The 23,128-nt window shown below is 41.1% G+C and overlaps 1 protein-coding gene across 1 annotated transcript in view; it reads right to left on the reverse strand.

Moving 5' to 3' along the window:
- Positions 1–1,348: 1,348 nt before the first annotated feature.
- The window catches only part of LNPEP (leucyl and cystinyl aminopeptidase), a 155,783-nt gene continuing 134,003 nt past the window's right edge, over positions 1,349–23,128 (reverse strand). Inside the window, exons 13-18 of the mRNA XM_089679123.1 lie at positions 21,867–22,023; positions 21,276–21,451; positions 18,279–18,440; positions 16,745–16,885; positions 11,041–11,122; positions 1,349–3,983 (exon numbers count right to left, since the gene is read on the reverse strand). Of these exons, the coding sequence (XP_089535249.1) occupies positions 3,852–3,983; positions 11,041–11,122; positions 16,745–16,885; positions 18,279–18,440; positions 21,276–21,451; positions 21,867–22,023 (850 nt within the window). The 3' untranslated portion in view covers positions 1,349–3,851. The remainder of the gene's footprint in view (positions 3,984–11,040; positions 11,123–16,744; positions 16,886–18,278; positions 18,441–21,275; positions 21,452–21,866; positions 22,024–23,128) is intronic.

The following is a 23,128-nucleotide window of genomic DNA, read 5'->3' on the forward strand; positions in this document are numbered from 1 at the left end:
ACAAAAAATTCCTTCTCAATTCCATCAGCAACAGTCCGCTTTGTTTCTTGGGTCAACCACTCCACAGATGAATCACATTATTACTAAAAAACGTGATGCATAGCAATTCCCAGCTGCCATTTTGACAGCCAGTAATTACCAGTAACAGCAGTCAGGTGACCAGTGGCTGGGGAAGAGCAGCATGACATAGGACAGTGGTTCTCAACTTAAGTAAAAACAAAGCCTGGAAATTTTTTCCCAATACCTTAATTGCCCCCGTTAACGCCTGTGTGGTGCATTTCGACACATTGTTTGGTAATGTATAATATGTATTCTTAAAATTGTATTGCACAAGTATAAACTTTTTTTTTAGCCTGCCTAGTGCCTTCTACATATGCCTGTTGATCTACCTTGCAGTCATGTAATCATTATTTATTTGTTTGTCATTCAACGTAGGTCTCCTCCAATCACCCATGCAGCCATTGACTTCCCCAGTCTCTGCGATGTTTTTGTAATCAGTGTGGTTGCTCTGCAGCGACAGATGGAAAAGGGACACTGGTGCCTTCCAAGAGTCCAAAACCCAGCTATAGACACATTGCAAGCACACACCCTGAGCAAAGGGGTTCGCTCATCTACTGACTCTTCAACAGCACTCACCCCTGCACTACCTGCAACCCTCTTCTAACTCTGATAACGTCTGTATCCCCTGCAACCCGCTTCAAACACCTCTAACCACTGAATCCTTTCACTCCCTTCCAACACTGCCCACCTCTGCTCCCCCTGCAACTCTATTCCAACACTGCTCACTTCTGCATAATTTTCCCACAGTCTAACACTGCTCACTCCTATACCCCTTGTAACCCTCACCAACACTGCTCACTTTTTCACCCCTTGGCACCCTCCTTCAACACTGTTCCCCTCTGTAGCCCTGGCATCCCTCTTCCAACACTGCTCACTTCTACACCCTTTTAGACCCCCTTCCAACACAGCTCACCTCAGCATTTCCTGCCACACTCTTCCACCAGTGCCCACCTGTGCATCCCCCGCAGCTCTTTCCCAGCACTGCTTACTCGTGTATCCCCTGGCACCCTCTTCAAACACTGTTTACTTCTGCATCCCCTGCCAATCTCTTTTTCCAGAGCACCTCAACACAAAGATACTTCAACTAAATTATTGGTCTGTTGTGGTGTGTTGGGGGAGTTCATTGGGGTGCCATCAAAACCACCAGGTGAAAGGTATAAATCCAGCCTGAATGTGGCTGTCTTGATTAACTCTACATTTCACACAACACGCAGTATAGCATCACTTTAGCTCAATAGCTAAATGTAGCTCAACAGGCCTCATACACAAATGAAAGACACTCAATTCCTTTGGCTTTTCGAACATTTATTAGCATTATTTATTCTTTTATTTAAACAAAACATGAAAGCTGTATTAGAAAATCACTCGCCAGGATGCAGATGTTTGTGCGGTACCCAGAGGGGCTGTACATACCTGCTTCCTTCATGGTGGACAAAAAAAGCACCATTCCTTAACTGGGTCATAAAAAGGAGTTTAGATTATCTATACATGTTTCTGTGCAAGCACTGTAATTCAGATGCATAAAAAAGTAGCAATATTATTTTCAAGAGAAAGCTTTTTGTATTTTTTTCAGTGAATGAACTGATTCTACAAAGATTCTAAAATACAGAAAATCAAAAGTTATAAACACATTGTCACATGACTTTCAAATCATCAAAATGATGTAAAATAAGGTTCAGAAGATCTGACAATCTGGAAGAAAACTGCATTATTATTATTTTATACTGAACAGATGGTAGAGACAAATGGTTTCCCTTTATAGGTCCAGTCAAAACTGATATTCTACATTTGGGAAGATGTGGATTTGTTGAATTACACATTGGCATTTTAATTTTTTCTAAGACCCGAGGAGCTGAGGCCCCGGACTGCTTTTACAACGGCACAAAGCTGAGGAACTCTAGAGGGGAAACCTCAGCCCCAGAAAAAGACCAGATGGCTCATCCAAAAACTGTGCAATCACACATGAAATATCAGTTTTAGCTGGACGCATCTTTCAGCGGGGTATTCTAAAAAGAGGGATTTGGATAAATTGCACTTAATCAGAAGTGGGCCAACTTCAAAGCAGATGAAGGATAAGCACTTATGATGTGATAATAGTGGTTTCAAATCTCACAGCTAGGATCTCAAGAAAAACTCTGATTTTACAGCCATTTGTGGAGCTAATGTTATACAAGCTGATGCCCTTGATTACAAGACTTGCTATGCTTTTTCAAGAGCAGCATCTACAGCAAACTTTTGATGAGCATAGGCTCTTAAAGACTTCAAGAAATCTGCTCAAAACTTGCTGAAGTTTCCCGTATACACGTTGAAACATGCCTTTCCACATCCTAACTGTATGACAGATTTTGCTAATCACTAATTTACCTGTGTTCATACTGAGCGACAGTTGTTTACCGATGAACAGACTGAATTTCAGCATAGAAAGAATATTTTTATCATTCCCTTAATTAGAGCAACAGATTGGCTATGGTTTCATCCAGTAAAGAAGCCCAAGCCTATTTGTTTTAGTCCCACTTGCAATGTTCCCTGATACTCTATGCATTTGCCTAGCTCAAATAAAACGGCATTATCTAACTAAACCCATTTCTTTGATTGAAGCTTGTTCCCAGCAATGCAAAAGCAACATACTGAGAAAATCTGACTTCTAGCAGCTTCCCTTAGTGACTTACTTTCTGTATTAGCTAAAAAGGAGTTCCTGGTGGGATGTTTTACACTATACTATGAAGTGCTTTTAGATCCGGGTCAACTTTTACCTTGTGCTGTGAGCAGCATAATTCTCAACTAGGTCTTATCTAGCCCACATGGACCTTCCAAACATAGTTGTTCATTAACTGCTGTTTTACCATGCACATGCAGCTTCTAAACTGCCCAGGAATGGAGAGATTTAATTTATCCCTGTGTCACAAGAGGCCATCCCAAATGCAAAATGACCTTATGTATGAAATCTAAATTAATCTTGAGTAACACACAGCTGCTATAACACAATTTTAAGATCCAATGATAAAGCTAGCCATTTTAAGTGCTTCATATATGCAGAAGTGACGTGCCTTAGATGTTAGCAGCCAGGTAAGGGAAGTGCAATAGGTGAGTCTTACCTGTAGCAAAACACACTCTGGGATCTGGTCTGCAAACATGCAGCGTCATATGCAGATCACGTCACGTAAAAGGTCAGAAAACTGATCATGTATCATATACAGTCTTACAATGTACAATATTCATAAGCATCACAGCTAAATGCAAATCCTGAGGGGTGAAAAGGCAGCTAGGCGCTTTTAACATTTTAACAAATAAAAAAAAAAAAAAAAAAAAAAAAAGAAATCTGTCCAGTGTTAAAATGTGATCAATGGTAACAAAAGTACTGCTGTGTGTCAGCAAAAAAAAAAAAAAATCCCACTTTCCATAGTGACTATGGCTATATTCATTATTTACATGGCAAATAAATTCACACTCCCAATGAATTTGTGCTGTGGCCATAAACTGCATATAATCTTCAAGACAATTTAACAGGCAATTTAAAAACACACAGTGGTTTCAGAAATTGCTTTGCTACTGTAGCCACGCAAGGCACAATCCTGCCCTGCATAGTGACAGTGTGACAATCACAGCTTCAGAATAAATACAGTCTCTCCTCAAACAGTCACTCAGTCTACAGGATTTTTGTGTTTTGTTTGCCCTGAGCTATCGAGAAGCCTCCCGTAGTCCATACAGCATTGCAAAATGCCTGTCTCCTTCTGTGCTTAAGCATTAGATCACAAGAGCTTTAATGTGAAATTAGCTTAGTCGTCTGATCTCTACAACCACGTCTTGAGGCTCTCCAGGTTGTTGTCAAACCACTGAATATTCAGTTTGATGCTTTCAATGGCCTCCTTAACACACCACATGTCTCTGCTAGCGCTCTTTTTCGAGTTGAAGAACGTGACAACCTGAAATTACAAAATAATTCATGCATAATATTAATATGTGAAATAAAGAACATGTCCTCTGTAATGTCCCTCACATCCTCCAGCGATGATATATTCTATTATAGAATGTTTCATAGTTGCCCTCACAGTTTTGCAAATATATATTCTTACAACTCAATACACTATGCGGCCTCATCGACACACACACGCCTATGCCTTATACTGGTTCTGTGCCGACTCTCATTGGTTCTCCCATCTGTTTACAGTAAAAGGGCTTCCCAAAGACACAAACTCTTCGATAACAGCAAGATTTGCACACCAGCACATAGACCTCACTACCTAGAATCCAGGCCATCAGTGAGATTTGCATTCCAGCATACGTCAATTACTCATTATGCATGGTGCCAAAGAGATCTGCATTCTAGCAAATACACACCTTTACTCACCAGTATCTATGGCACCAGTTAGTTCTGCACTCCATTATACACACACATATCACACCCTAGTATTCATAGAACCAGTGAAATCCACACTCCGGCATACACAGCTCACTCCCCAGAATTCATGACACCAGTGAGATCTTTACCAAAGCATACACACTCCTCAGTCCCCATATCTATAGCAATAGTGAGATCCCCTTTCCAGGATACATTGCCTACTCTCCAGTATCCATAGCACCACAGAACTGCACTCTAGAACACACACTTCCCAATATTCATATCAGTGAGATCTGCACTCCACCATACAAACTACTCACTTCTCAGTATTCATCACACCAATGTGTTATGCACACCAGTACAATAGCCTCCCACATCTCAAACTACAGTGTTTATTAACACCAGTGAAATGGCTCATCTCCCTCTATTACACACAGTGTCTAATGCACCTCTATTTACAGACAGTGCCTCATACCTTTCTATTGCACACAGGGTCGCCAACTTCTGTACAACATGAAGTTCAGTAGACCCTTAAATTATATAGTTTTTAGTTACTCTAAAGGTTTTGCAATCAGATTGTGTTAGGCTACTTTCACATTGATCCATAGCAAAATGCGCTAAAAACTCATATGCATTTTTGCCACATTTTTACTGTGTTTACAGTGCGTTTTACACAGACATGTGATTAAAAAAACCATCAAAATGCACTGCAGGTGCGTTATTTATGTGTTTTGCCATGTTTTTCATGCTTTTTAGTAGGGAGGTACATTTTTTTTCACTGCACCAAACCAACCATGTGCTGTACTGTACTCCATGACAATGACTTTACAAGGCAAGTCAAAATTCCTATTATCCTGATTGTACAGTATACAGTAAAGGACACAGGCTGGGTTTTCATAGACCCTTGGATATCCCCAAGCAATGAAACAGAAGGGAGGGCACCTTCTGGCCAAAGCTTTCATCATGTGAGGACTAATCACTTACCTTATAGAACCTGGAAAATTAGTGAACAGAAGACAAGGTGGCAGCCTTGGAAGCAGATACATGATGCTGAAAAGTCCAAGAGAAACCAAAATACTGTTTCTGGTGGAATGAGCTGTGATGGGGGGGGGGGGGGGGGGGCTTTTCTTAAGGGTGTCAGCTCTATAAATGAGTGTTCTGATCCACCTGGTAATGGTGGAGAGAGAGGCAGGATGTCTCTTTTCAAGGGCCTGAGAAGGGAGACAAAAATGGACTATAAAAGGAAAAATAGAGGCTGTGGCTGCAAGGTAGATGTTGGTAGTTCTGACAACATCTAGTCAATGCAAGAAAATTACTTTGGGATGTGTTGGGGTGGGCCACATAGTGGGAAAGACAATACCCTTATAGAGGTGGAAGAAAGAGACCACCTTGGGTAGAAAAGAAGGTCTTGGTCTCCGGACCACCTTGTCCCTGTGCACTATAAGAAATAAGAAAATACTACTTAGAAGAAAGGGCTGCTAGCTCAAAAACCTACTGAACAAACATAATGACAAGGGGAAAAAAATGTACATATGAGGTCTTTCAAAGGGATATCTCGAATCAGCTAAAATGGTGGTCTCTAGTGCACCATAAGCACAAAGTTCAGATCCTAAAGGAACACAGTCGGTCCAATTGGGAAACTTACATGAGTAACCTTTTCCTAATCAACACCAAAAAGGTATAGATTAGGAACTGTGAAGCAAGAGGTTTCTAGAAAGACAGATCATAGAAACCAGTCCATTAAGGGTGTTCAAGGCTAAGTGCTGGTTGGGACTAGATTGTTGCTTGTATCTTGGCCTTTTTTAAGAGTATTCGCTGTGCCATTGTGACAAAAGAAGTCTTAAATCTTAGTTTTGAGTTTAATGCCTGTAGACAGTGAAGAGGCCCTTTTCGCTGAGTAGAGATAGTAGCCATAGACTTTGACTTAATCAAGTGATTTGCTACAAAGGCATTCACCATGAAAGGTCATGCGTAAGAGGCGTTTCTTACAAACAGTCTCAGCAGACCAAGCTTTTAGCCACAAAACCCTGTGCATATGCACAGAAATGAGACATTCTGAGACTTGGCGAATTATTCTATAGAGCATATACACAAAACAATAAGACTGGGGCCATCAGCTGCAATTGTTCAAAGAAAATGGGGTACTCAAATACATATTCTTGTTCTCTATTCAACGGTTTTACCCAACTGGCTAAAGGCCGGAAAATGGATATAGGAACAACTGCCAGCTGCAGGGAAAGACCTACAAGTGCAAAGGAGGCCTTTAAGATGGCTTTCAAACCTTTATCAACAGAATCCTTGAAAGAGGAAACATCTTCAATAAGAACTGAAAGATATTTATTGAGGTCTGAAATTCCAGGGTCTACTACTGGAACAGTCCATTTTTCCATGACTTCTATGTCCATAGAATACATTTCAGCAAAATACTTTGGGGGTTGGCCCTTTACTGAATGCACATTCACTCCTCTAATGTGTGCATTCATTTTGTACATGGATAGGAAAAGTCTTTTTTGGACTAGCCAGCCTATTAACGCTCATATGGGCTTGTTTTGGCTGTGAAGAATCAGGTGCTGATAGACAAAGACTAGTCTGCACCACATAAATCAGCGTATCAACAGAGAACAGCATTTGCCAAAAAGACATAATTTGTGACTCCTAGAATGCAGGGGTTGCAAAATCCTTCTTTTGAAGCTTCTGCTACAATGTGATTGTCTCCATCACTTTACACCATTTCTCCCTCAAAGAGGTTTGGGTGTTTAATTTCTGATTCTAGAAAGGAGTCAGGGAGGATGGAAGAAGTGCGGTTTTGACCTCTGGAAGCCAAAGTTTTAGAAGGGCAAAAGATTTCCAAAGAATCCAGACACAGTGACAGAGAAATCTGCTTTAGTCAAACAGGCCATGTGTTGCGTGCCTCAGAGGGAGCTAGTGTCAGAGGAAAGGAATGCTGTTCATAACAGGACATTGCTCCAGGACAAGAGAACACCTATCACTTCAAGCGGTGTTCTCTGCTTCATGTTGGCCATCAGCAGAGTTCATGTTGTGTGGATCTTCTGTGCCAGCTGCCATTATCCAGGAGTTGATGGTTTCTTGGCTGCATTTCTGTAGCCAAAGGCAGTAGGAAGTGCAGCAATGTGTTGTACATGTTTTTTGGCAAATATGGTGAGCAGAAATAGTCAGTTGGAAGGTGTGTTGAAATTATGTATCCCTCCAAGAAACTATGTCCCATGGAAAAGACCACCAATTTCATCTATAGTGCCAGAGACAAGTACACAGGGGATTAACACAATAATGTGAGTAATTTCCCATACCTGGACATGGCTTTGGGTAGGAACCGGTCTACAATGCATGGAAACCATATCTTGCCTTACTCATGTTGTATTTGTTCAGGGTTCAGACTTTGCCCATCATTTTAGGCACACTCCCAATAGCTTTTTAGGTTTGAGAACCACAGATATGAACCATGATCCTGGAACTGTATTGCATCCTGCAGCTAACTGCAATCATTGCAACAACATGCCAAGGTGAGCACCTAACGTAGCATCAAGTGCCTGAAGCAAACATTACAGACCGGCCCTGTAGCAATTGTGCATAAAGAGATGGACGCGGTCATCCATCTTGTTAAGAATCTTCCATTTTGTATCATTTCTACTCCCAAATCAGCTTTCCTCATCCCCCCTCCCTCTCTGTTGAGTGATGTGGTCTGTTTGATGCAGATTACAGGCAGCAAACTCATAGGGAGGGAGTCATGGTTATAAATCCCACAACTAGCTGGTGCCCTTCTGTCTGCGAGACTCTTGCTGGAGAAGGGATCGTGAAGCCATAAACCGAGCACTCACTGAGCTTCAAAAGACATTCCAGGGAGTCGTAAAACAGACTTACATTTTAAAACCCAGTTTTCCATATAATTTTATATCTCCAAATAGGAAATAATTACACAAACATGGAGAACATATATGGATGGCTCGCTCTAATACAAATCGCCTGATACATTATACCCCCTATCTGACATATACAGGAAAGCAGAAAATTATACCTCCTTAACCATGCAAGCAGGTATGTCATATTTCATATCTAACCATTCAGCAGATGACTCTGGGTATTAATCTACTCGTGGACAGAATGTTATATGTACTTAGAAAATGTTATTGGCCATAATATAATTTGTGAAGGCTTTGGTCATAGCCTGAGCTCCCCGCCTACACAACCCCCTCCCCAAATGAGGCGATTGGTTCTCTGCTTCAGGGAGACACCCTGTGGAGTTCCTAGAAAAAGCTAAGCTAAGTTGAAGAATCTCCCTTTTAACATCGGAACTAACTTTGGGAGATAAGACCCTTTTGGCTCTGAAATCTGCTTAACCCAAGGCTGACGGCAAATACTTTATCCCTTTGCTGTTCTATTGTTCTCTGTGTGTGTGTATATATATATATTTTGACCTTTTAGTAATAAAACTTACTTTCTGAAAGTGTTGAACTGTTTCTAAAGCTCTTTAATGCAAACTAAGCACCCCTGCCTCTGAAGAGCGCTACTGTGTGTGTGTTTTAAACTTCAGTGTATCTCTGCCTGCAGTGACAGTGGTGTACCGACGATTATTCAACCATCAGCGTTTCCGCTTTCTTTGTATAAAAAGGAGGTGGTGGCAGTGTGATGGGTTAATTGTGTAATTAACCTGACCCAGTAACAATCGCTCCCAGGCTGCTGGCACACAGGTTGTGGTCCATTAGCTAGAAAATCTTTGTGCAGGGTGCAGCTGGGCGTGGCATTGTTATGCACGTGACAGCTTGGTTTTAGATTGGCTAGTCCTTCGGTCACAAGTTTGGTGAGAAGGGCTGAGGTCTGACACCGCGATCGTCACAGGCCCCACACAGGGTGGGGTCTGAGGGTGACCGATCTGGTAACTGCTAGACAATAAAGTAGTCAAATCTTGATAGAAGTGTCTGAAGATAAAAAGGAATCTATAAAAGGTAAAACATTCCAGAAGAAAAGGAGGCCCATTCCTTAACCCCTTCACGCCTAAGGGTAAAACAAATCTAAAGGCCTAAGCACAATTCTGCAACGTTGACATGTGATAGCAAAACCGTACATATCATCACAACTACTTTGCACATCCAGGTGGATTATACCTTGATTTTTTCAGGACAAATTGGGCTTTCATTTGGTGGTAAATGGTAATGGATATCTCCTGATTTTTTTTTTATTATCAAAGGAAAACTGGCCCAAAATAGTAAAAAAAATCCTTTTTTTTTATTTAGCTATGTGTTTCTTGTTATGACCATAACCTACCACCAAAGAGCAACCTAAAATAAATTCTCCAGCTCTTGACGATCACAATGATACCATATATGTGTATGTTATTTGTTGTTTGTACCCGTAGTACAGCCCAGAAACCATAGTGCGCATTTTGTTTTTGCCTTTTTTTTTTTTTACCTAAAACACACTAACACTAACTGACAGATACCAATTTTTTTTTTAAATCTTGACCTTTGACCTTGACCTAAACACTAACCCTGGCACTGAACTAGATCAAACTTTGATCTAGGTATTTTTTTTTATTTTTTCTTTTATTTTTTTAATATTTATTTATTTATCTTTTTTTTTTTTTACAAACTTTTTTTTTTCTTCTCTCTGACAGGAGTTCGAGAGATACAATGTATCTCTCTTCTCCATTCATAGATAGAGAGAGAAAAAAAACAAGGGGGTCGGGCTGCACAGTGACTGATCACTGTGATAGCCAATCAGAGGCTATCACAGCGATCATGTGACCCGGGACCGGGAGTCCCGGGTCCCGATCGTTAGAACGGGACCCGGTGCTCTCAGTGACACCGCGGTCTCGGTGCTGGGAGCGCGCTGAGGGGCGCGCTCCCAACACAAAGACAGGTACGCAAATATGCGGCCCCACGGAAAAAAGCCCAGGTCCGTGAGGCCGCATATTTGTGTTACGTCGGCGTCAAGGGGTTAAAAGATACTAGCAAAAACCTGAAGCCTCAAGTAGTGGGCGGGTTTATACAAGTCCCTGGGGGTAGCTTCAGCAATGTTTTTGCCAGTGTCCAATCACCTGAAGGTAGCCTGCATATAACCCATAGTCTATGACTAGAATTCCTGTATCCTGCAGTGTGCAATTAAAGAATACGTAAACCCAATATTTCATATACCTGATATGTGCCTGCTGTACCATGTACATGTTATCCTGTTCTCTGTATTGCTTCCTTTGTGTGAAATATCTGGTGTTATTGCCAGTCCCTCTACTTTCCTATTGAAAATTGACTACACTTAGCATGTGAGCAAAGTGTGGTCAGCTCTCTAGCTACGCTGGAAACTCTGCGTGCTCCCCAACGATCAGTCTTTTGCTGACCCCCCCCAGCCATATACTGGGAAGATCTGTGTGCTGCTGTTTCTCTATCCCCAGATTTTATGTACCTGAAAACAGAGGGAATGTGATGACCTATCAAAAGGGGAAAAAAAAAAAAGAAAAAAAAAAAAAGGTGTTTAGAATGTTTTTTATACCTATACACAAATGTTTTTTTCAAGGTGAGGATTTACAATCACTTTAAGATAGGGATTTTTTTTTCCCTCAAGGTCATTGCCTATAGATTTTGTTTCTGTATAATACAAAATGTCTTTCAACAATGACAAAAATTACTTACCTCATTTAAATACACCTCTGTTGCAAACTGTGAAGTGGTCTTGGTGACAATGGTCTGTATGGGGAATGATCCTGGGGGGAATCTATGAGAAAATCAGATTAAGGCTTGTTTTATTAAAGACCATAATGCATAAGTAACACAACTATGGGCTAATAGAAACGTAAATGTGTTAATGTAAAACAATGTTACCTTCAATTAAAAGTGAAAACAGTGGAACTCATTGGTCTGATTGGGACCCAACCATGCTGTATCACAAAACAGTCAGCATTTCTCACTAAGCTCATGTAAATAAATCAATAAACAGGAGCCAAGTTATTTATTTGCAGCATTTGTTGCACTGAAATACCATTGTATTGTAGGTGCAACTATAACAGATTTTGGACAGCAGGTTTAGATGCAGAAAACGTATCAAATTTAATCACATCACAGAACACAAGAGCTGGGGGGAAGTTTGATAGATAATATAGAGTACACACACACACACGGAAATTGGTATTTGATCCCCTGTTGATTTTGAATGTTTGCCCACTCACAAAGAAATGACCAGTCTAAACATCAAATGGTAAGTGTATTGTAACACTGAGAGACAGAATAGCAACAAAAAACCCAAGGAAATGCATGTCTAACAAATTATGCACTGATTTGCATGTTCATGAGGGAAATAAGTATTTGATCCCCTATCATTCAGCAGGATTTCTGGCTACCAGGTGTTTTTCATACAGGTAACGAGCTGATATTAGAGGAAGTCTCTTAAAGGGAGTGCTGCTAATCTCATTTTGTTACCTGTATAAAAGACACCTGTCCGCAGGAGCAATCAAATAACCATATTCTAAACTCTCCACCATGGCAAAGGCCAAAGAGCTGTCCAAGGATGTCAGGGACAGGATTGTAGACCTACACAAGGCTGGATTGGGCTACAAAACTAAAGCAGCTTGGTGAGAAGGTGATAACAGCTGGTGAAATCGTTCGCAAATGGAAGAAAAACAAAACAACTGGCAGTCTCCCTAGGTCTGGTGTACCATGCAAGATGTCACCTCGTGGAGTGTCAATGATCATGAGAACAGTGAGGAATCATCCCAGAACTACACGTGATGATCTTGTCAATCATCTTCAGGCAGCTGGCACCACAGTCACCAAGAAAACAATTGGTAACACACTACGCCAACAAGGATTGAAATCCTGCAGTGCCGTAAGGTCCTTCTGCTCAAGAAAACACATGTCCAGGCTCCTCTGACGTTTCCCACTGAACATCTGAATGATGCAGAGGAGGACTGGTTGAAAGTGTTGTGGTCAAATGAGACCAAAATCAAGCTCTTTGGCATCAACCTAACTCGCCGTGTTTGGAGGAGGAGGAATGCTGCCTATGACCCCAAGAAAACCATCCCAACTGTCAAACGTGGTGAAAACATTCTGCTTTGGGGGTGTTTTTCTGCTAAGGGGCCAGGACAATTGCACCGCATCAAAGGGACAATGGATGGGGCAATCTACTGTCAAGTCTTGGGTGAGAACCTTCTTCCCTCAGCCAGGGCATTGAAAATGGGTCATGGATGGGTGTTCCAGCATGACAATAACCCAAGGCAACAAAGGAGTGGCTCAAGAAGAAGCACATTAAGGTCCTGAAGTGGCCTAGCCAGTCTCCAGACCTTAATCCAATTGAAAATCTGTGGAGGGAGCTGAAAGGTCGAGTTGCCAAACGTAAGCCACCAAACCTTAATGACTTGGAGAGGATCTGCCAAGAGGAGTGGGCCAAAATCCCTCCTGAGATGTGTGCAAACCTGGTGGCCAACTACAGGAAACGTCTGACCTCTGTGATTGCCAACAAGGGATTTGCCACCAAGTACTAAGTCATGTTTTGTGAAGGGGATCAAATACTTATTTCCCTCATGAACATGCAAATCAGTGCATAATTTGTTAGCCATGCATTTCTTTTGAATTTTCGTTGCTATTCTCTCTCAATGTTACAATACACTTACTATTTGACTTTTAGACTGATCATTTCTTTGTGAGTGGGCAAACATTCAAAATCATCAGGAGATCAAATACTTATTTCCTTCACTGTGTGTGTGTGTGTATATATATATATATATATATATATATATATATATATATATATATATATATATATATATATATATTTTATATGTATTACTATAATGAGTGGTTCCAGACGGCACACAATTTTTACTTTAGAATATCCTTAAGCAAAGCAGTGAGCATCTCATACAGATCATGCAACAGTTTACTTAAATGCATGTTCCCCCTTCACTCCCTGCTGCCTATCATTTGACTCACCAGATTTTTTGCAGAAAATGAAAACAAGAAGCCCTGTGCAAGCTCCAAGTCACTCTGGTCAGAACTTACAAAAGGGCTAAACACTCTTACCCTGCAGCGACAGGATACCCCTTGGGCCTGGCTATTGGCTGCTCAGGGTCTCAGTGCAGCAGTGTCTGAGGAAGGGAAGAGAGTCGCATGTTCACCATAGTGGAGAATACCATGTGTTTTCTTTTTTCTCTCTCTTCTATCTGCTTTTTAAGCAATGTCCAGATCTATGTGAAAGAGGTAGGCAGTATTTTCCTTTAATGGTAAATTATCTGCAGCTGGACAGAAATGTTAAATGCCCATTGCCTACTATGTATGGCAAGGCAGGTCAATAGACACACTGCACATAGCAAGCACTAGGCACATGAAAAATGTTTCTACTCGTACAATTAAAGTAAGGAAATGCTTATTTTGCATCGTTCCCATACTTTTATTGTAGTGGAGCATACATGTCTTTTTATTATTATTATTGGTTCATAGAAAGCTTTGGAAGAATTTACCAGGCATGATCTCAAAGCTTGAGACCCACTGTTGTAGCGGGTGAAATAATCTACATATATGTATTTCAACGGTGTATTTAGTGTATTCAGCTATTTGGCAGATGACCTCTTTAATGTATATCCAGCAACTAGGCAAATTCTTTTATTTTTTATTTTTTTATTAAACATCTGTAGCGGGGGTAAGAAACCTGTAGATTGTGATCTACCAATAGATCATGGACAGGTAACTGGTAGATTGCGGTCTGGGCTTGCTGACCTGCCATCCCAGAGGATCAAACAGAGTGCAATGCAGAGGGACCATTTGTAAATGTTGAGCTGTATTAGGGAGCAAGAGCCTCATAATCCGAAGCCTTCTCTGTAGTGCTGGCTCCTGACCCATGCGGAGTGATTCCGACTGCACTCCACCTCTTATCTCGGGTTAGCAGTCTCCAGAGTGATGCCAGCAGCAGGAAAGAAGAGATCTTCGGGTCAGTGTGAAGCAATACCCTGGACATAATAGTATAGGCCTGCTTTCACATGGACGTGCTGCGGTTTACCCAAATCGTGGGTGCAGTGTACCTGCAGCTTTCCTGGGGGTTGACTGTGCTTATCCATACACCTCTATTATATTCTGCAGGTTTGGTGCGCTTTCTGAAAGCGCACCAAAACTCCTGAATACAGAAATTTTGGTGTGCTTTCAGAAAGTGCACCAGATCTGCAAGATACAGTAGAAGTCTAAAGCAAAGCGCAGATAACCCAGGAAAGTTGCAGATGCACTGCGCTGCACCCGTGGTGCAGATGAATTGCAGCACATCCCCCTTATAGGGGGCTGAGAACAAGGGTTTATTTACATTTGCAGTTTAGGGGGTGGTAAAACCCCATAGTTCATGTGTTTTTACCACCCCCTCCCTAACCGCACCCCTTTAAGCTGTAATGGTCAGGGGTGTACACGTCAGTTGCAGCAGGAGCTATATGCCCTGTGTAGCACCCAACAAGCATGACCCATTCAAGTGAATGAGGCTGCTCCGCAAGTACCATGCAACCTTGTGCAGTTAGTTGAATAGATTTTGATTGGCAGGTGGTGGTATCCACCAATAGCAACAGGGGTTTTAATTCCTGCTGTGGCACGTGTACACCTTTCGCTTCTGCCTCAACTTAAATGCATGGTTTTAGAAAACCCCCAACTTTGCATTCTGCAGCGGCACCCTTAAGGCTCGTTCACACGTAACTAAGGGCTCATTCACAAGTGAAGCAGGCACTGCTGCTCCTCTGAAAAGCGATCAGTGTTTTTGACAGGTGGTGAGAAGATATGTTTTCCCCTCACCACCTAATTTAAACCCATGATTGCCGTGCAACGCACACGATTGCAACTCAGTAGTACAGCAATTAGAGTTTTAAATCAGGTATGAGGAAGTGACACTGGGCGACACTGTGCCCGGTGATCTTTGACTTCTCCCATGTTGTTCAAGTAGATCTCCATCTCTTTAACCCCTTCAAGCTTAAGGGTAAAACAAATCCTAATGCCCAAGTACAATTCTGCAACGTTGACATGTGTTAGTAAAACCGTACATATCATCACAACTACTTTGTACATCCAGGTGGTTTATACCTTTTATGTTTTTCAGGACAAATTGGCCTTTCATTTGGTGGTAAATGGTAATGGATATCTCCTGATTTTTTTTATCATCAAATGAAAACTTGCCCAAAATAGTAAAAAAAAAATAAATATTTGTTTTTTTAATTTAGCGGTGTTTCTTGTTACTACCAAAACCTATCACCAAAGAGCAACCCAAAATAAATTTTCCAGCTCTTGACGATAGCGCGATACCATATATGTGTATGTTGTTTGTACCCATAGTACAGCCCAGAAACAATAGTGCGCATTTTGTGTGGTTTTTTTTTTTTTTTTTTTTACTTAAAAACACACTGCACTGACACTGATACCAATTAAAAAAAAAAATCCTGGCCTTTGGCCCTGACCCAAACACTTACCCTGGCACTGAACTAGATCAAAACCTTGATCTAGGTATTTTTTCTTTTATTTTTAAATATTTATCTTTTTTTTTTTTTTTTTTTTTTTTAACAAACTTTTTCCTCTATGCCAGGAGTTAGAGAGATACAATGTATTGCTCTCCTCCATTCACAGAGAAAAATGAAAAAAAAAAAAACAAAAAACCCAAAGGGGGGCAGGCTATACAGTGACTGATCACAATGATAGGCAAATCAGAGGCTATCATAGCGATCATGTGACTCAGAATCAGGAGTCCCAGATCTCAATCGTTAAAACGGATCTGGGGCTCTCAGTGACACCTCAGTCTTTGTGCTGGGAGCACGCTATGCGGCGCACTCTCAGCAAAAAGACAGGTATTTATTTATTTCAGGTACTTATATAGCGCCGTCAATTTACGCAGCGCTTTACATACATATTGTACATTCACATCAGTCCCTAACCCTCAAGGGGTGTACAATCTAAAGACCCTAACGTACAATCATATATACACATACTAGGGCCAATTTGGACAGGAGCCAATTAACCTACCAGCATGTCTTTGGAGTGTGGAAGCAAACCGGAGTACCCGGAGGAAACCCACGCAGCCACAGGGAGAACATGCAAACTCCAGGCAGGTGGTGCCATGGTTGGGATTTGAACCAACAACCCTAGTACTGCCAGGCAGAAGTGCTAACAATTTAGCCAATGTGCTGCCCATGCAAACGTGTGGCCCCACAGAATAAACCCCAGTTCTGTGAGGCCGCATATTTGTGTGACATTGGCGCAAAGGGGTTAAGGTTGCCTACTCCAGATCTACAGTACACGTACTAAATTAAAGAGTTGCCAAAACTAACCAAATACTGAGCCTTAGCTACGTTACAGTGTGGAGTGTAGTAAACCCCTTTGCTGTACTTACTTCTGAGTGATCTCATCCCAGTTTTGCTTGACGAAGTTCCAAGCCAAAACAAATCCAGGAACATTCATACTAATGAAGCGAACAACAATTGGAAAATCCTGTGATCTTATAACATCTCCACGAAGACCAGCCTTCATCAACCTGGCGTACAAAAATATGTTAACACTACATTGCAAGCCAATACTTTAAAGATAAAAACGTGGCTGTAATCGTTCAAGGCATGCTAGAAAAAACAGATGTGGTTTATTTAGAAAGCCAAATGCAGAATAAGGGGACCAAGTGACCAGTTCTAATATACCAAGCTTGCAGTCTTCATTGGGAGTTCCTCTCTTGTGGTTAATAGGGATTCAACAGTCAAAAACCAAAAATCCCCCACCTATTTGGGAGTTTGATGTACCAGATTCCCCACCATATAAACAAATGGCTGGCCACAAAGCTGTAAGCTAGATAGCCATAGTCTTTGCATGCTTTACCCAATACTTCTAATCTTCATAGATTTTACCAGATTTCATAGCAGGACCGTCCGTAATCATCATGGTGAACACACACATTGTTTCTATAGGATAAAACAATGCTGCATATGAAGAACCGCTGCATTTAATGACATTTCCTGGTAGATAAAGACAACTTGATGAAACATGACATCAATAATTTCCCACAAATTGCAGCACATCTGGAGTTCATTTGATTTACCAAGGGAAATATTTACACTACTGGAAATGTCAGTTTGCTGATACTTTCACTGGCTGAGCAGAAAGAGTAACGTTCTACAGAAAATCAATTTAAAACCAAATAGACATATTAAATGCAAAGGGAAATCGCGTATTTCTGTCACTGATAAATCATAATTATCTAGTTTGTGAAAAAATTATTCAACAAACAGTGAAATTACTTACTGAATTCTCGGTAAGCTTGTTATACACACAAAAGTTTAGTATAGCTGAGGAATAATCCAGAATGAAATTTAGCCAACATGCCCAAAATAAAAATGTCACTATTGCCTAACCGCAAAAAAAATGCTGATCAAAAATAAATCTCAGGTGAAAGCTTAGCAACAATCAGAAATATGTAAAGTGGTTCTAAAGGCAGAAAGTTGCATTCTATACATTAAAAGGTAAAAATCTTCTACAAGCAGCTTTCCCCTCAGCCCCTCCCCTAAATACTTACCTGAGCCTGATCTCAATCCAGCGATGTGCACGAGAGCAGAGGCTCTCTGCTCTCTCCTTGCTCACTGGCTCCAAGACAGCAGCTGGAACCATTAGCTCCCATTGTTGTAAATCAGAGCCAGTGTGGAGGGAACGGGGGGCATTCTTATGCTGAGAATTGATTAAGAATTTGAGAGCTTTTTTTTTTTTTTTTGTAATGTTGATTTGGATTTAGTCTGGACTGTGCACCAGGCACCAATAGAGAAGAGCATAGACTTGCTGTGTGGTTGGAGGGGCTGTTTTCCTGTGGTAGTGTACCTACCAATGTTGTAGTACATTCAAGTTAAACAAAAAATCATGAATATTATTAGGGCACAATATTGACATACCAGATTAATTTCTCGCCATGGTCAGTACTTGCAAGAGCTTCCAGCATTTTCATCTTTTCTGCCTCAAATAAGGACATACTGTACTTTGTTAGAAGAAATTCCCATCCTTCATCTATGCGAGCACCAACTTTAAATACAATGCCCATGACCGATGTTGGAAGACTGAGAAAAACAAACATGAGTTGCCTATAAGTAGCAATACTGATGTGTTTCATAAAAGTCAACAATCCCATCAAAGAGGTTTATGACATCCTGAATTTTAACAGCACTTTACTCCTTGCTGGCAGTGAATTACCAAGAATGTGAAGGATTCACATCCCAACCAAACTGGAAAAAAAAGGGATTTTAACCACTTGCCTACCTCACACTTTTACCCCCTTCCTGCCCATGCCAATTTTCACCTTTCAGCGCTCTCATAATTTGAATGGCAATTACTCGGTCATGCGACACTGTACCCAAAATAAATAGTTATAATTTTTTTGGAGACAAATAGAACTTTCTTTTGGTGGTATTTGATCACCACTGGGGTTTTTCATTTTTGCTAAACTAAAAAAAAAAACTAAATTTTGGAAAAAAAAAAATTGTTCTTAGTTTTGGTTATAAAGTTTTGTAAATAAGTAATTTTTCTCCTTCACTGATAGGCTGCACTTATGAGGAGTCACTGAAGGGCACTGTTAGACAGTACTGATGGCCACGGTTCCTCAGCCATGTGAGCAGCTGTATCCGAAGGACACAGCGATCACAAATTGTGCGCAGTGCGTGCCCCAGGGGGCGCGGTTCTGGGAGCACATCCATGGACGCTCCTCCAGAAGTAGCTGACCACACTGTAGCCATCTTTCGGCTATAGCACGGTTGGGAACTGGTTAAGTGTGTAACACAAGTGCTGTATCCGAAGGACACAGCGATCACAAATTGTGCACAGTGCGTGCCCCAGGGGGCGCGGTTCTGGGAGCACATCCATGGATGCTCCTCCAGAAGTAGCTGACCCCACTGTAGCCATCTTTCGGCTATAGCACGGTTGGGAACTGGTTAAGTGTGTAACACATAAGTGCTGTATCCCATGTTTAACAAACTAAGATGTTTCCCACAGTCCTGTTTTGTGGTAATTCTTGGCCCTCTTCACCTTATTTTCTTATGTATGTATATGTATGTGATCTCCTGCAGTCTCTGTCTACATTCATGCACATCAGCGATGCATGGCGTTTCTCATGGCACGTTTAATTTTAGTGAAAACAGTGGACCATGCTTGTGCATTGTGTGTTAGCATCTTGAAGTTTCAATTGCAAGAGAAAATTCTCCAACTCTAAAAAACAATCAGCAGACCAGATCAGAGCATTATCACCCTGTAACAGGAAGCCCTTCAACATGAATCTTCATGACAGGATTACCAAGTATTATTTTAATGAAAGCCAGGATTTTATAAATATTTAAAAATGACTTTTGAAATTACATTAATATTTTAAATGTTATAAGAGATTTTAGGTAATGGGTTTATGTATAATGCAGACATTTAGCCAATCAATAATTACATAGTTTAAAAAAAAATTTTTTTTTAGTCAACCTACATCTTAGTTAATACATAGTAAGGTTAACTTGGGGAAAAAGTCATCCATTGTGTTAACATTTGAGATCCCTAAAAGATGACAGGATAGCTCCCAGGATAAACAAGTTATGGAGGCTCCAAGAAGACAAAAGAGCATTTCAGCTTAATTTCCCGCTAACTTGGTGTTGGGAATTTCCCATAGCCTGTATAAGCGTGGCCATAAACCGCCAGATTCTGCTTTCGATTCAAAAGCCATATGGGACCCTCAAATGAGGCTTAAAACATATAGGGTTACCTTTGTCAGAAATGTTTATATAAGAGAAAAGTCTCTAAATAAAGTATGGAATCTTGGTGTAGGCAAGTGATTCAAACTACAGTTAAGAATTTAAGGACAATTTCAAAGTTTTAGATGCTTTATAGTATAGATGTTTTAGCTGCTTTTACCTGCAGCGCAAAGCCTAACCACCTTACAGAAAGTGTAGTCTTTAATACACTGCCCTGGTACAAGTATGCATATTATTATTATTACAAAAGATTTATATAGCGCCAACAGTTTACGCAGCGCTTTATAACATGAGGGCAGACAACACGCTTACAAGACAATTCAATACAGTAGGAATCAGATGCCCTGCTCATTAGAACTTACAGTCTAGGAGGAAGGGTCAAGACATACAAGTGGTAATAACTGTGGGAGATGAGCTGATGGAGAAAATAAAAGTAAATGTTAGGTGGAGGCAAGATAGGTCTCTCTAAAGGGAGGGGTTTTCAGGGATCGTCTAAAAGTGGACAGAGTAGGAGATAGACAGATTGGGGTAGGGAGTTTCATTGGAAGGGAGAGGCTTGGGAGAAGTCCTGGAGGCAGGAAGAGGTGAGCTAGTAAGCAGAAGGTCTTGAGAGGAACTAAGAGAATTATTTGGTTGGTATTTTGAGACTAGATTAGTGATGTAGTTAGGGGCTGAGTTGTGGATGGCTTTGTAAGTTGTTAGTATTTTAAATTTAATTTGTTGGGTGAGTGGAAGCCAGTGGAGGGATTGACAGAGGAGTAGCAGGCACTGAACCATTTGTAAGGTGGATAAGTCTGGCATATCAGGAAAGACAGAAAAATCGTAAATGTCTTTACATGCACACTTTTACTGGGTTTGTAAAAAGAACTAAAGAGAAGTTGTCTTGGAAGGTCTTTGTTGACTGTAGCAACCAGAAGCTTCTTTTTTCAAATACAATACAATTCAGAACAGAGAAGGCAAAAAATTTAATAGGCGACTATGCAACTCTGACAGTCAGAAAATCTTCCCTCACGTTTGAGAAATGAGGTTCTACCAGTCAGGGTAGGGCCAAGCATGTTATTAGCTGTGGCTTGTTGATAAGAAAACAATAGATTAGTTAAAAAAAATAATAATAATAATGTTAAAAATGTTTCCTAGCATTCATAAGGGTATATAAAAATCAAGGCTTACTGTGTTCCATTCATCCAATGCTTGAAGAGCTCAGTGGCATTTCCTATGCAGTTCTTCTGTTCAAGGGAGCAAGACAATTTCAAAAGTAATGATCTCAGCTCTTGCTCAGACAAGGATCCTTCATCACTCCACGTCTGTTCCGCTGTAAGATTTTCTAGTAGGTCCACAAGACGTTTCTGTGGTTAAGACATAAGTAAAAGACAAACTTTTTTTCTACTTCACCAAATCTGATTTCAATTACATATCTGGGAGCTAAGTCTCAAAACTACTGGGGAGGTCACTATGGTGTTGGTTTGGTCTACAGAATTTTATACCCATGCTTTTAGCTGTCAATAGAAGATCCATGGGAAAAAAAAAAGCAGAGCAGAGCGTGATGGCAAAAAAGCAAGTAGTCTACTGGCTGCCAGATGCATAAAGACTGAATGAATATATAAAAGGAAGAGGCTACAGTACCTACAGTAGGTTTCCCCATATTAATTTTTCCACAAGCACAGTAACATCTACCTGGTTGCCGACGTCAACACCCCCTTTTCATTTACTGGTTTCTTTTATACAGTTGATATGTATAGAGCAGAAGAAAAACAGGCATACCTTCAAATGTAAAGCCATATTCTTGTAACCCAGTTTAGCTAGAAGATCATGGATGCGCAAAACTTGGACAGATGCCTGTTTGATTGGAGCAATGTCTTTTTCATTCACAAGATATGCAATAAGATCCATTGCCTTTGTCAGGTTAACCTTCCCTACACTGGAAAGCAAGAATAATAACAGCGTAAAAAGAACAAAAACACAGTGTTAGGCACATAAAGCCTAGAAAGCCTAGAAAGCCATCTTAAAATGGGTCCTTTTATAGAATAGGCTGTTAACCCTACTCAGCAATGTTTAATACACACACACACCTACCTCTTTAAACCTCTCTGTGCCACAACTGAATTCTACTGTGCAAACATCCTGAAAACAGCAATTAATTCTAATAGTTCACAGCAGAAGCACTGAAGTTATTCAAGTCATTTATGGAACAGCTCAGCAACCCCTGCTCTCCCTTACCTACTCTTTTATGCTCAAATTAGAGATTAGAAGTCTGGAACACTGTGGAATCATACTTTTGGATGTGAGGCAGCATGACCTGAATGACATCAGTGCTTTGAGGATAATTTACTCCACAGTGACAGCAGCTACAAAAGGTCAGTAAGGGCTTGTTTCAAAGCTCATTCCTTAATCGTATCGTACAGGACACAGGCTTAATCTTCAACTACATGATTATATGCAGCTACTATTAGGTGACTGGACACAGGGCTAGCACCAGCACAAGGCAGCTGCCTTAGGGCAACAGCATGGGGTGGGCGGTAAAATCGGTATCCAGCCACTCGCTGGGGATTCGGATTTTAAAAATAACAGTCCCTCCAGCAGGCAAACTAAAACTTCGAAGCTGCACCTTCTTTCCCCTACGGGGCACAGCGTGGAAGTTTTAGTTTGCCTGCTGTTAAGTAGACTTCTGTCAGAATGAGAGAGCCAGGGAGAGCAATAGACAGGTGGGGCGATGAGTGTGTACTGCTGTCAGAGCAGATCCAATGATGCAGAGGAGGGCTGGGCAGTGGGCCTGAGTGACTTGCCCACTGTCAGGCAGGAGGTGTGTGCCTAGCTGTGTGGGAGGAGTCAGGCAGGGGGGCTGGCGGTGGAGGTGGTCAGGACGGAGGAAGCTCCCTGCTGTTTGCTGTAACTGCCACGCCCACCAGAGGTCCAGGTGTAGATCTTCTCCTGTCTGCCCCAGACACAGTTAACCTTCTTGGCCCTGGTGTGCTGCAAATTCCTCCACCGACATTTGGAAGAGAAGCCGCAGGACTGGGAGGAGT

Source organism: Staurois parvus, unplaced genomic scaffold (genome assembly GCF_062004578.1).
Source record: "Staurois parvus isolate SC_StPar_1 unplaced genomic scaffold, SC_StPar_1.0 ptg000218l, whole genome shotgun sequence".
NCBI classification, from domain to species: Eukaryota; Metazoa; Chordata; class Amphibia; order Anura; family Ranidae; genus Staurois; species Staurois parvus.